General features: G+C 38.4%; 2 protein-coding genes across 2 annotated transcripts; one reads left to right on the forward strand and one right to left on the reverse strand.

Moving 5' to 3' along the window:
* The first annotated feature begins 1,761 nt into the window (after positions 1–1,761).
* Positions 1,762–3,488, forward strand: LOC141607623 (transcription factor DUO1-like). The gene is made up of 3 exons (XM_074426970.1): positions 1,762–2,030; positions 2,353–2,605; positions 2,941–3,488. Exons 1-3 carry the CDS (start codon positions 1,780–1,782, stop codon positions 3,427–3,429), a joined length of 993 nt encoding a protein of 330 aa, XP_074283071.1. The 5' UTR covers positions 1,762–1,779; the 3' UTR covers positions 3,430–3,488.
* A 135-nt stretch (positions 3,489–3,623) lies between these two features.
* Positions 3,624–7,677, reverse strand: LOC141605225 (uncharacterized). Its single transcript, XM_074423917.1, has 4 exons — positions 6,942–7,677; positions 4,650–4,808; positions 4,282–4,390; positions 3,624–4,125 (listed from the first exon to the last, which is right to left on the reverse strand). The coding sequence occupies exons 1-4, from the start codon at positions 7,245–7,247 to the stop codon at positions 3,920–3,922; spliced, it is 780 nt and encodes a 259-aa protein (XP_074280018.1). The 5' UTR covers positions 7,248–7,677; the 3' UTR covers positions 3,624–3,919.
* Positions 7,678–14,463: the final 6,786 nt, after the last annotated feature.

Genomic DNA, 14,463 nt, shown 5'->3' on the forward strand with positions numbered 1-14,463 from the left:
AATTTTTATACAATAATCATAAAAACATCTAAAAGCAGATAGTGGTGCTGAAGCAAATGAGAAATCAAATAATCGAATCAAATCGATACATCAGCCTCTCAAAAAAAATTCTGCAAATAAACTTGCATTTGTAAATTGTTATGAAAGTTATGCTATTGAGAATAAATAAGATCTCATATGATACGAATACATATGACCAATATTTATATGGGTTTTTTTACAAGGACACACGTTAATAAGTTAAGAGTTTTTCTAACGTGTGCCCTGCCCACATTAATCGGTGAATTATAGAAGCCTCTTGTAGTCTTGTACTTGTGTCTCGAACATATATAGTGATAACGTATAAGCTCAAATGTTTCATTCTTTCGTAAAAGGCAGGATTATGTGCTATATATGTGACCAGCTGCTTTGTTATCACATAATAAAATTATTAGGGGGAAACACTAACGTTGTCATATCCTCCAGCAGGGATTCCACCCAAACTAATTCAGAGGATGTGTATGTACTACGATACTCTGATTCAGCCATAGTTTCGCTTATTCTGCGTTGTTTTTTAGCCTTCTAAGATATTAGTGAGGTACCCAGCAAAACACAGTAGCCACTTAATGATCTTAAAAAAAGGGCACATTGCCCCCAGCTTGCATCACTATATGTAGTAAGTGTTAGATCCGAACTAGCATAATAGAACAAACCAACATTGACAGTTGATTTGGGATATCTCAACTCTCAAGACATGTAGTGCTACTTGCATTGTGGAACACGGAGCTGATTAAGAAACTGGCTCAGATGTCGGACTGAATAAGAGATATCATGCCTTTTATTTATTGTTTCAATTTTACAGCGACATTCTAGGTAGCACCAAAACGGACACGGACACATGACACGGCATCCGATGAAATTTAGGACACGGGACACGTTATTACATTTAATAAAATATATATTTTTTTAGTTATAAACGTTCGATTTTATTTTTGTAAACGTATTTGATATTAAATTTAAATAAGTGAAAGTAAAACTTGGCTTTGATTAAAACTCGTTTACATCTCCTAGCCAATCCCATATTCTAATCAATCTCTTTCGACGGTTCATTTTTTTCTAGAGAACATCATTCACCGCAAATGATGTCCAAATACCAAGGACACGCGTAGGACACGTGCCCAAATACCATGGACATGCGTCGAACACGTGCCCTTATAAAAGTAGAAAGTTAGACACGTCTTTATAGGTGTCTGACACGTTTAGGCGTGTGTTCGACGACTGTCGGTGTTCGACACGGTGTCGGACACGGGACGACTGATTAAGAGAAGTGCCCGTGCTACCTAGGCGATATTTACATAGTTAGCTATTTATTTATTTTTGATGCGAACATAGTTAGCTATTTATTGTTGTGCTATACATTGCATTTAGTACTATATATGTGTAAGCACCAAACCCGTATAATTTTACACGGGTTTAAAATGAGTACATCCATTAATCGAACATATATAAAATGTCAAAAATTTTAAAAGCTTGCACGAGTTTATAACTAGTACGAGTACAAAATTTATTTACCATCGTAAATGAAACTAAGAAAGGGCGAATGTTTGAAATGGGGCGAGTAAAAATAGGCAATGCGACAATAAAATTACGTGCATGTTTAGTGGGATAATGGGGGTTAAAATTGTAAGAAAATGTACCTAAATAACCGCTAACAATAACTTCCAATTACAAATACCAACCCCTTAAAATTTTACCACCAACGTCCAAATTTACAGTAAAAAAAAACAGACAGGAGAGGAAATGGAAGAGAGTAGTAACACTAGTGGTAAAAATTACTGTCACGGTAATACTAAAACTACTAGTGTTGCTAATGATGGAACCTTAATTAAGAAAGGACCATGGAAGCCAGAAGAAGACCAAGTTTTACTTAACCATGTCAACAAATACGGGCCTCGTGACTGGAGCTCCATTCGATCCAAAGGTCTTCTTAAACGTACCGGCAAGTCGTGTCGTCTTCGTTGGGTTAACAAACTTCGACCCGACTTGAAAAAGTACGTATATCTTCTTATACTTCATTTCTAATATTATCGACTGTAAATATGTCGTGTTTGCCACTTTTCTTCATCGTTTTTCTGTCATAATGTCTGGATTCAGTGACGGAGCCAGAATTTTAAGTCAGTGGGGGCGAAAGAGTAATATTATAAGGGGACCTCAAAAAAAGTCGAAAATTTTAACTAAAAATTTCGAAATTTTCAAACTCCAGCGGGTGCAAGTTTAACATGGGTAGTTGATTTTTCCGAGTAGAAGTAATGTTATTTTTGATGAATTAATAACTTTTCTTTTGATTTCGGATGGTGTAAAAATCGGCGACAGTGGGTGCAAGTTTACAGCAGAGGAAGAGAGGGTGGTGATTGAGTTGCAGTCACAGTTAGGGAACAAATGGGCAACAATTGCAAAACATTTATCAGGAAGAACTGATAATGATGTTAAGAATTTTTGGAGTAGCAGGCAAAAGAGATTAGCGAGGATTCTCCCGTCTCAGTCTCCTCAACCGAACAAGCGACACAAATCTTCTTCTTCTTCGACATTTGGGAATGATTCAAGAATTAATTCACTTTTCTTAGAGGTACTCCTAAGCAACACTTTAATCCCTCCTCCTTCAATTTCAAAATGTTTTTCAAGAATTATATGGTAAACCAAGTGGTGTTAGTCCAGTGGTAGCCGGGTTAAACCTTGAAGCTTGCAGAAATGTGGGAGTTGAGAGGTTCCGGGTTCGACTACTAGCTGGGGCGATGATCACTGGGTCACTGCAGCCCCCCGAAGGGGGTGGCTTACATGGTCCATGTGGTGGTGCGGGAATACATGGGCCCGGGGGATTCAACCCTCTCGTAATAAAAAAAAGATAAAAATAAAAGAATTATATGGTAAAAAAACTGATTTTACGGTTTTTCCATGCACCAGGTTCCCAAGACAAGTTTCGCTGAGGGAGGAGCATCTTCTAAAGGACAGTGTAGCTCCTCATCGTCGCAGCCAGGGGTGATTACTGATACAATTCAGCAGATGATAGCATTTCCAGATGCATTAAACCCGAATTATTCTACTTCAGAAGCGGCCAATAGCATCAACCTCGGCCTAATTCCTTTGTCCGAGAGCCCTGCCAACAAGTTGCAGCTAGATGAAATACCGTTCCCTTCCATTTCGCTCCCTCCTGAAACTCAGGAGCTTATAGACAGGCTTGATTCTGGCTTTCTGCAAACATTCGGCTACATTGATGAACCTGTACTAGCAGATGACGGGTCCCAGCTCCTGTCATGCTGTGGAGCCGAAATGCAGGAGCCGACAGGAGCAAAGGGGGTTATTGATCACCCCGTGACTCCTGACAGCTTCTTTGATGACTTCCCTTCTGATATGTTCGAGATCGAACCATTACCGAGCCCTTCCAGCTGGTAATTTAGATTTAACTTTATTCAGTAACATCTTGTAGCTGGCTGATTATAAGTTTATGATTGTGTACTTGATTACTATTTTGAGACTAATAGTATTATTTTTCGGAAGTGCAATCTCGAAATTTTTGAACTAAGCATGCAAAAGTTAAATAATAGAAAGACTTGGAAGGAAATTGCATAAACAGGAAATAAAGAAAATTGTTTAGAAGCGCATTTGCTCATTTCCTTCAACTAAAACCTTCACAGTCAATCTTGGTACAAAAATACAAAGAACTGTGTCGTACATGCAACCAACCGTAAATCTGAAAGTTGGAAGTAAAAATGGCTGGAAAGAATTACTGGTATTAACCAACCCAAAGCTAAATGCTTGGAGCAGGAATGTACCGTTCTTACCAGAAAAATACAGCATGTGGCGCTGAACAATTATTCGAAAATAAAAGAACACCCATTTATAAATGCAAAAAGAAAGGTTTTCTGTACTCGGGATGCTGAGACTATACACCATCAGCCAAGCTGCTTCGAGTGAGGAAACCGATACCAGTTGTGTGTGGAACAGTGAGTAACTGGAAGGTTCCAGAAGTATGTGATCCACTCTCATCAAAGTCGATGGTCCTTCTCACGTGTGAATAAGCACAATAGTTCACTTCATAGACATCAGCATCTTTCATGAAGGTTGAAACTGAAGTCCCGACCCCTTCACCTGCATTTTTTTATTTGACAAAGCGAAGAAAATAAGGCGTATCAATGTATCATGGTTCTAAGAATGAATCAGATTGGGAATGCCCACGGAAAAAGGAAAAAGAGATTTCAGAAAATTTAAAAATATTAATTAAAAAAAAAAAAAAATAAGGCTCACCGTGGGTAACTAGCAGTAAGTTTTCTGAAGGGTATTTATCTGCAAGTGCTTGGATGATATGCCCATATCTGCTCCTGGAAGCAGATACAGCCTCTCCCCAGCTAGGCATCTGAGTAACAGTAAATAATTTAGGTCATGTACATACATTTAGAGCTCTCCCACCTGTACAACATTACGGTGACTCAATTCGTCAATCATTCCCGCCTATGATGAGCTAGGAAGGTCGGATTTATGCATTTTTAACCGTGTCATAGTTGGCACGCACACAAATTGTTTTCGCATGACTCGTGATGAAAATTGTTTCATTGCATCACACTATGTTACCCACCCACCAGTTTTTTTTAAATAAAATGGTAGAGAATAATTACCTCTGGATAAATCTTTTCAGCAGAAGCGTCTACAGTTCCAGCTGGTAGCATAGCTTCAAGTTCTGAGATATTGAAAGGAAACTTGCCATCTTTAGGTGCGCACTGTGGTCTTATGGCTGCCTCATTCAACATCTCACACAGGCCGTACTCGATAGAGACCTAGAAAGCAGTCAAGAACATCACAGTTAAAAAGGGAATTCATACCCTCTAGAGCCTAACCTATGGCTCAAAAGATCCAATCTATAGTATTTTACGTAACATTTATGTCTGTTAAGACCTTTGTTACTCCGACTCTGCATATTTTCTTGCGTACATGTGCCCAAGTACTTGGAAATGGACATGACCCATGCACATATCATTCAAAGCCAAAATCGTGAGGATTTTCGTAAAATGGCCGAATCCAACACTTGACACACATCCGGATACTTCTAATTGAGTCCGACTAACATAGGTTCGATCTACCAATGGACAGTAATCAACTCCTTAACACATTCAGCGCAGATGGCCTCGCAAATCACATGCTACAAAAGCACCAGATAACAACTCAACAAGATACTGCCAACTTTCAAATTCAACCATGTAACCGAAGAACTACCGTGTTAGTGGTATTAAAATGTGTGAACAACTGAACAAGCTCGTACATGCGAAGTCCATTTTCCATCAAGTTATGTAAGTTCAGGCAGTAAGCACAGTCCATCAACACACAAAGGATACTTCAGCGCATACTTGGACCCTTAACCTTCAAATAAAATGTTTTGATGATAGTTTTACTCGACCATTAACCTTCAAGCAAGGAGAAAACAAAGGGAATATCTTGTAAATTCAGATCTACTTACTGCGTTCTCTGGTGAGATAAACCTAATGGTAGCATTGAGGCGAAACCCAACTAATATTTCATACGAAATTCTATCTACCATCAGTCAAATCTCTCTCTATTATCGTAGTGATTTCCTACAATTAAGTGATTAACAACTGATAAATCTTCCAAAACCACATAATTCATCAATCTTCCTAGCAGTTTCCTCACCAGCCGCAACACATTACACATACATTCACAGTTATAGCAGACAAATGCAACACAACAAACTAGTTTGGAATTAATCTTCTAGTCAATTATCCTCTTAATAGACGATAAATTCTCCATCTACGGGGTTTACGACACATAATTCACAAATCGTCCTAATATTCTATTTAAATTTATCCTTTTTTGTGTTAAAGAAGGCACAGCGCCAATACAATTTCAAATACGACGGATTTGAAGCTAGGAGTCCTACGACACATAATTTCCTTAAAAAAACCATGAAAGGAAGGGGGACCATGACAGGAACCCTCCTTCTGAAAGGGATGAGTGTTGAACCCACATCACTTCCAAAACCAATGGCGGAGCCAGGTGTGGCTAGTAGGGCGATCACTCCCACCGAACAATGAAACAATTGAAGCTTTCACTAGAATTTTCGGTTTTTTTTCTAGTTTACTTTTTTACATTAGTAGTTCCCCCACCAAAATTTCTCATCCCCTAAACGTCAAATCCAGACTCCGCCACTATCTGAAACACCTTCTCCTACCATCCTAGAATAATAGAGCTATATCAATCATACCTCTCCTTTACCCACACAATAATAAGACATACTCCCTTTGTCCCGGTCAATTGGTCAATTGTTGCCCTATGGTTTTGGCACAAAGACCAATAAAAGAGGAGGGGCTCAATTACTAAATGACAAGTGGACCAAATTGAGTGTGAATGATCAAATTGTCCATCAAGTGCATTCTTAAAATAGAAAGAACGACAATTGACTAAGAATTGAATTCTTAAAATAGAAAAGACAACAATCGACTGAGATGCCCCAAAATGAAATAAGAGAACAAATGACGGGAAAACCATGCAAAAGTGACATCTTTTGCTTAAAGTTCTCATGAATTAATCCTCTACTTTAATCGCAACAACAGTAAAAACATCATCATTCATCTTTTATAAGCTTATTATAAGCTATAACCCCTCAAAATTGTTCCAGGATCATATTTTTCCAACCTAATCCCCATAATATTGCACGTACGACGGTCATACATTAAAATTTGCGTATATGATTAATTCAATTATTACACTTAATCGGACCCCCAATATAAATACTCCCTCCGCTTCAAGCATTCATCAATTTTTGTCTGCGACGGACGAAATAAAAAATGCTCCCTCCGTCTCAATCATTTGTTTACGTTTACTAGAATATCACGCATAAATTATAAATTACAAAAAAAAGTAAACAAATAATTGAAACAATTGACGATCATACGTACCTTGACATTAGATTGGTCAACGCCACCATCACCAGCGGAGCAAAGGGCGGAAACAGCCTCGGAAGCCGTCTCAACACACCGTAAAAACGGCGAAACGAAAACCCGATGAATCGGAAACCCGAGAGAGTTCCGGAGCTCTAACCCGACCCGGTAAGCACGTGCCTTACCCTCGTCTACCAACGGTGGGTCCCACGGTCGGGCCGCCGTCTTGACCCATGTGGGGTCGAAGTTGTCACGGCGGTCGCCGTGTCGCATGATTATCACATTCTGGTCAAACCTCCCTGGTACGACGTCGTTTGAGGTCATTATTATGGATCTTGAAAAGGGAGGAGTAGTTGTTGTTTGTGTGATTGGGGTTGTTACTTGTTAAGTTAGTTACGAGGGAAATTTGTATGGGGTTTTTATATCGTGAAAAATGCACACAATTTCTCGTATAATATAAAGGAAGTGCTACGGCACATCGAGATGACTATATTCGTTTTAAGAATAAATCGGATTAAATGTATGGAGAAATTGTGTAGATAAGATACAGTTCATACATCAGTTAGTTTATGAGTTTTATAATAAAGCTTTTGAATTTTATTTTAAAGATTATGAATTTTAGTATAAAGTTTATGAATTCGTTCACTTAAACATTAATCTAAAATTTACAATATAGCCCAAAAATTAAAAAAAATAATAAATTCTGTTAATTTTGAGTTTCGACATTAAAAATTAAAATATAATTTATAAACTTGAAATGCTCATAAAAAACACACGTTAACTCAATTGCTAAAAGGTCTAATGTAATACATTAGATGCGTGTTTCTTTATTTCGATAAGATAAGTTTTTTTGCCAATATTCAGGTATTTTGCTTTTGTCTTAATTTTATACTATTTGATCTGTTTTGAGTTTAAGGCGAAGATTTCTATCTATTTATTTCAAATAAGAATTTGTGATTGAGTAATGAGTAGTGATGTTAATGGTTAATAGGTGGTTGTTTGATAGTGAACTTTTCTAGTGAGTAATGAAGTCCTGACTCATTTTAGCGTCATTGATAGTGAAATACACATTTTCTATCCATGGTGCACTTGTCATTTTTCCTACAATATCTATATAGAAAGACTATAGAGATAGACTTGGAATGGAAAGTACAAGAGAATTTCCTTGTAAATGTAGTGTGTTGTTCGTTTGAGAGTGATATCAAGCCTACCAATTGCGGCACTACTTTAAAATAGGTGTCTTGTTTATTTATGTATGGAGTAAAGTATTCCTTAAATCGGGATGGTAGATGTGGCAAAATAAACTTTTAACTCGATAAATCGATTAAAATATGTGAATTGATAACCAATCGAACATCTAATAAAAGTTCTGAATAATACCCGAAATACGACTCAATCTGAATCAAACATAAACTAAATCGAATTTACTAATATAACCGAGTGATATTTGAACATGAACATATTTAAAGTAATAAGAACTGAATCGATTGACCTGAATTAAAAATAACTATTTGTTCATTTATGCACTCATATAGGGGTGTTAATGAGACGAGACAGCTCGTGAGCAACTCGAGATCGGCTCGATCAAAGCTCGGTAAAAGCTCAGCTCGTGCGAGATCGGCTCGAGCTCGGACTCGACTCGAGAGCTTAACGAGTCAAGCCGAGCAAACGCTAGCTCGGCTCGAAAAACTCGTGAGCGGCTCGAACTTGTGCGATTATATAAGATATTGCTCTATAAAAATATTTTATCTTGATTATATTTTGTATCACATATATCAAATGGCTCACCGATTTGCCAAATATTTTACATTTAACCTTCAAGCCTTGTTATTGAAAATACCGGAAGCAAAAAAAATAAAAAACTTAACCATTATATATAGGCTCGATTTGAGCTCGAGTTTGGCTCGAGCTCGTCTTAAAGCTCGCAAGCTTGATAGCGAGCACACTTTTTACAAGTTTGGGTAAGCTCGAGATCGAGTTTTGGTTCTTGAGCACAAGCCGAGCAAGGCCAAGCTCGGGCTCGGCTCGGCTCGTTAGCACCCCTACACTCATATAGAGGTGGCAATAATTGACAGGACACGAAAACACGACACAAACCCGACACGAAGTTAGCGGGTTAGGGTTGAGAGGTTGTGACCCATTTAAGTAATTGGGTTGACACAGACACGACACGAAACTTAAATGGGTCGGGTTAGGATTGAGCTATTTTGACACGAACCCGACACGAATAACCCATTTATTTAAAAGTGTCATAATATACATGGTTTCAATCAATAATCCAACAAAATAACTTAAAAATAAACATTGTCCTTCATCAATTTTTTTGGATAATAAGGCTATAAAACTTAGATTATTTATTTGTTTATTGGGTTAAACGGGTTAAAAATAACCTGCTATAAAATAAATGGGTTAAACAAGTCGGGTTGGGTTATAGAAAAAATAAATGGGTTGGGTTAGGGTTGAGACAAATGAGCCGTTTACGTAATAGGGTCGGGTTAGGGTTGGGGTAGTGATGACTTGTTTAAAGTTGACCCAGACACGAACACGACCTGATCTGTTTGCCAGGTTTACTGACTCATATATACTCCATATGTGTTTTTTCATTGATAATTTTATTTATTAATGATACTAGGTTTAAACCCGTGAAAAATTCACGGGCTTGCTTTCAAAATTTTACATAAATATTGTTAATATACAAAAAGTGAAGATATTATGCTCATTATCGAGACAAAAACTATTCAACTATACATATTAAGAATTTAGGTTGGTTTCCAATTAATATCAAACTATGCATTCATTTTTTAATACTTCGTATATACTAAAAGTTTAGCCTAAACACTTTGACTTGACATGAATCAGGAATCTCTGTAATACCCCAACTATCCGGCCAAGATAATTAGAGCGTTACCATCTCGGTTTCTCGAGGTAGGTTTCAAAACTTCAATCAAAGAACATTTTATTAATGAAATGTTTAATGAATTACATAAACGTAAACAATGAATAGAAGTACAACTCATGACAACTATACTCTCTAGCCAACTATACTCGTCTCGTGACTCATCAATCTCGTCCCGTCTCCCACGTGCTATCTAAACAACTTGCTCCTCATATAACCAAAGGATATCATATGGATCGACACAGGCCACCCCAAAAAAGATAGGTGACAATTACACAGACACATAAACGTTAGTTTCAATAAATTAAGTGTGACACAACTCAAAGTGTGTGAGTATGCAACATGACTATGATATGAATGAGAGGCTATCAAATACCCACCACACCGATACCGGAACACGCCCAGACGTATCCACAACCACCACGGTACCGGGATACGCCTAGACATACAGACAACCACACTGGTACCAAGACACGCCCAGACATACCAACAACCACAAACAGGTACCGGGACACACCCAGATGTACCGGGTCCGGAAGCCAACCGGATCCCCTGCCAGACGTCGTGTCTCAACCACACGAGTCCCTCCGTAACTCAAGCCATTAATGTGCACATCCCTCTTAGAGTGGGAAGCTCCAAGAGGCGACTTAAGCGTAAGACGGTCTCTCAACCGCCTTACGTCTCCATAACAACAAGTAATCCACCAAACAATCACAATCGTCATATTCTCCAATATGCATGACAAATACAATAATGCAAGATACCACACAATATGCCAATTACCGACTCATCAAGTTCTTTTAACCAATATCATGTTATAATGTAATTACTCTAATTATGTGACACTAATTACAACACTAACCACAACATATGCAATGACCACCTTATTGAAACCGAGTAGGATTAACCTACCTTTTAGCATTCTTCACAAGCAAATCCGAAACACCAAGCATTCATATCATAAAACCGTCTCATCCTACATAATTCCATAACAACTATCACAAAATATCCTACAACAACTAATACTACTAATTAACACTTCATTATTACCCATTAATTACTCCTAATACTAATTAAAACACTAATTAACAACACCCATTAAAACCCTCCAAATTCTAGGGTTTAGTCTTAAAACGAATTATCCAAATTAAAGGGAAAAAGGTAGTAAAAGACTCACCAAGTGACAAAGAACAAGAATATATGAATTAATCTTCTAAAATCTTCACCCATAGTTGTAGATCTATGATTTAGAGATGTATGGATTGTAGAGAGAGGTATGAGGGTTTTAGAGAGAAGGAAATGGGATTTGAAAATGGGAGAAATCTGAAAAATAGGGTATATATATGTCAAGGTCCATCAAAAGAAAAGCCCACGCGTGAAAACACAGCGGTTCCCGCAGCACTCGGTCGAGTGCTCGGTTCACTCGGTCGAGTGAACCTCCACTCGATCGAGTGGCCTACTAATCAGGGGTTTTTAACAATTTGCAGGCTCACTCGGTCCCTTAATCGGTCGAATGGGTTCCACTCGGTCGAGTACTCGGTTTACTCGATCGAGTACATGTCTTATTACTATGGGGTATTACAATCTTCCCCCCTTAAAGGAACTTCGTCCCCGAAAGTCACCTCCACTTGATCGAGTGGCCTACTAATCAGGGGTTTTTAACAATTTGCAGGCTCACTCGGTCCCTTAATCGGTCGAATGGGTTCCACTCGGTCGAGTACTCGGTTTACTCGATCGAGTACATGTCTTATTACTATGGGGTATTACAATCTTTCCCCCTTAAAGGAACTTCGTCCCCGAAAGTCACCTCACTCTCTCTTTTCCTCAAGTCTCCTCAAATCTCATCACTGATTCTCATGCACTCTCTCTCGTCTCACATGCTCGTTTACCTTATACGTTCCTTTATAAATATTACATTCATCCAAAGGTTATTTGTTCAACTCTCATACTTCCTCACATTCCGTACTTTCTCTTGCCTTAATTTTTGAATTGTTACATTCACTCCCCCTAAAAGGGAACTTCGTCCCGAAATTCAACTATCAAACATCATAATGTGCTCTCATATTATCATTACTAAATTCCACAAATGACTATGTTCCAGGTTCAACACTCTCTGATAGGCTATCGCACACCAATGCAAAAATAAATACCCTAGACACAAATGAATGTAGTACGTAGAGGTCGAATCCACAGAGAGAGTGTAAATTAGTTGTTATGGAGTGAATTTTATCTTGAGTCGATGAGGTTGATTGATTGATTTGATTTAAATTGATGTAAAAACAATAATAAAGAAAGAGTCTAGGGAAGTCGGGTCACACATGCAAATATATGTAACTCCTTTATGTCAAACTCGGATTAGATAGTAATGATAATTGTTTAGGCATAAAGACAACCACCTCTCGATATTAGTGTCAATCATAGACCGGGTCCTAGAGAAACTCTCATTTATGACTAGGTCGTCCTACATACTACACATGCTTAATCTAATTCATTTTCGTGCCTCTCGACTTATAAAAACGAATTAACAAATTTAATCAAAGATTGTTGTGACACCCTCATACTCCAAGTGCCTTATCAGGACCACTCAGGTATAGGAACGTCACCATATCGGTTACCCGAGGCAATGATAATCATAAGACAATAAAGAAACGTACTTTAAAAGTAAATATAGTTTAAGTGATTACATGTCTCAAAGCAAAACTGTTAAATCAAATACAATCCAAAACCACAACTGTCTGCTAGCAAAACTGAATAACTAAGAACATTGTGTGACACAACGGAAGACTCTTCTAATTGCCAAGTGACGACTCATCCCAGCTAGCCCAAATGCATCATATCAAACCTGCTCAACAACTGCTCACCATCCCCGAATGGATCACCACAGTTTTACAAAACAAACAACGGGGTTAGTACTAATTACACAATACAAATCACAATAAATCAAATGCCAAACGGCTCGATCGTCACATCAAACCCCAGTCTCTATAATCAATCTCCACACAAATGACTACACACTAAAGTGTGTAGTCCTGCCAGAGTACCCATCGCAACAGATACTCCACACCGCCAGTGGGGGACTGCAGCCGTACCCACCTAAGCCCCGCTCATCTCCATCGAGCGATAAACCCATGTTCATTAATGTGCACATCCCTTCTGTGGCGGGTTCCCCATAAGGCGAATTAAGGGCGTGAAGCCACTCCCGCAAGTGACTCCACTCAGCCAGGGACGCACCCCGAAGACCACAAACAGATACAACAACAAACAACGATATTAATCAACAATACAACCAACAATATAACCAACAACCGTCACAACCACCAACAATATACTTTAACAATAATCACAATGAAACCACCAAACACATCATGTAATTAATACTGAGTAGGGAAACCCTACCTGGAAAGCAACACGAAATCAGACGATCTAAGCAGCTACTCAGAATCTCTCCTCAACAAAGCTTCCTCCTATACATACATACATATTATCACTACCGTAACCACATAATCACAAAAACCCCCAAATCCCCAAATTAGGGTTTAACCAACATTAACAAAACAGTATAAAAATTATATGTAAAGCTTACCCTCGACACAAGGATCACAACGGTGTAAAGAACGATGAAATCCGACACCTCTAGCTCCGGGATTTGCTAATGATGCGATGACAACCAAACTACGTAACTCCTTTTCTCCTCACTTAGGTTTTAGAAAAGATAAAAGAAACTAAGAAAAGTGACGGACAACTTTTTATACTTATCTCGCATCATTAACAAAACCCGTCAAACTCAGCCCGTAAAACTTACTTACTCGATCGAGTAAGTCACTTACTCGATCGAGTGACCCTTACTCGATCGAGTGCCAAGCTTACTCGATCGAGTACCCATCAGGCAGACTACTGTTTAGCGTAAAAACATACTTACTCGACAGAGTAAGCCCCACTCGATAGAGTACCCTAAGACACAAAAAACCGTAGTATTACAGTCTTCTCTCCTTAAAAGGAACTTCGTCCCCGAAGTTCAACCCATACCCAAAACAAACATACTAACTCGATTAAGACACAACAACGCAACTAAAGTCTCAAAACAAAACCCCAACCTATCAAACATGAACTCTTAACACCAACTCCACCAACTATGCCTACCTCCACAACACGGCTCACGGTATCGTATCAACTACATCATAGTCTCTCCAAACACTACCAACTACTATCTACAAACGATGCTAGCTCCGTAACATATTATCCACTAGAAAATGTGATATCAAGACACTCATAACATCAAACGGAATGTTACATTCTACCACCCTTAAAAGAAACTTTGTCCTCGAAGTTTAATCAATAACATCACCATCCAACTGTCAACTCAATCGAACTCATAAACATCATCATCCAACTGTCAACATTATCGAAGTATTCTCCCATTCCTAAACATCAAACTACTACAAGCACGGACATGACCTTTTAACAATATCAATCACAACAAAGATCCATCCTTTATGCTACACCAACACTCTACTTCCAATTATACTACAACATGCACAACCATGAAACTCTCTTTTATCGTATCCTACTCCTCTAAAGACAAATGTTACGTCCTCGTAACTCACTAATACTAGATCCTTAGCTATATCTTCTCATTATCCTCAC

This window comes from Silene latifolia, chromosome 10 (assembly GCF_048544455.1).
Source record: "Silene latifolia isolate original U9 population chromosome 10, ASM4854445v1, whole genome shotgun sequence".
Lineage (NCBI taxonomy): Eukaryota > Viridiplantae > Streptophyta > Magnoliopsida > Caryophyllales > Caryophyllaceae > Silene > Silene latifolia.

Coding starts and splice junctions, on each gene's coding strand:
- LOC141607623 (XM_074426970.1), top strand. CDS start 1,780: ATGGAAGAGAGTAGTAACACTAGTGGTAAAAATTACTGTCACGGTAAT. Junction 2,031..2,352: donor CTTCGACCCGACTTGAAAAA/GTACGTATATCT, acceptor AATCGGCGACAG/TGGGTGCAAGTTTACAGCAG. Junction 2,606..2,940: donor TTAATTCACTTTTCTTAGAG/GTACTCCTAAGC, acceptor TCCATGCACCAG/GTTCCCAAGACAAGTTTCGC.
- LOC141605225 (XM_074423917.1), bottom strand. CDS start 7,247: ATGACCTCAAACGACGTCGTACCAGGGAGGTTTGACCAGAATGTGATA. Junction 4,809..6,941: donor TTGACCAATCTAATGTCAAG/GTACGTATGATC, acceptor ACTGCTTTCTAG/GTCTCTATCGAGTACGGCCT. Junction 4,391..4,649: donor CTGAAAAGATTTATCCAGAG/GTAATTATTCTC, acceptor ACTGTTACTCAG/ATGCCTAGCTGGGGAGAGGC.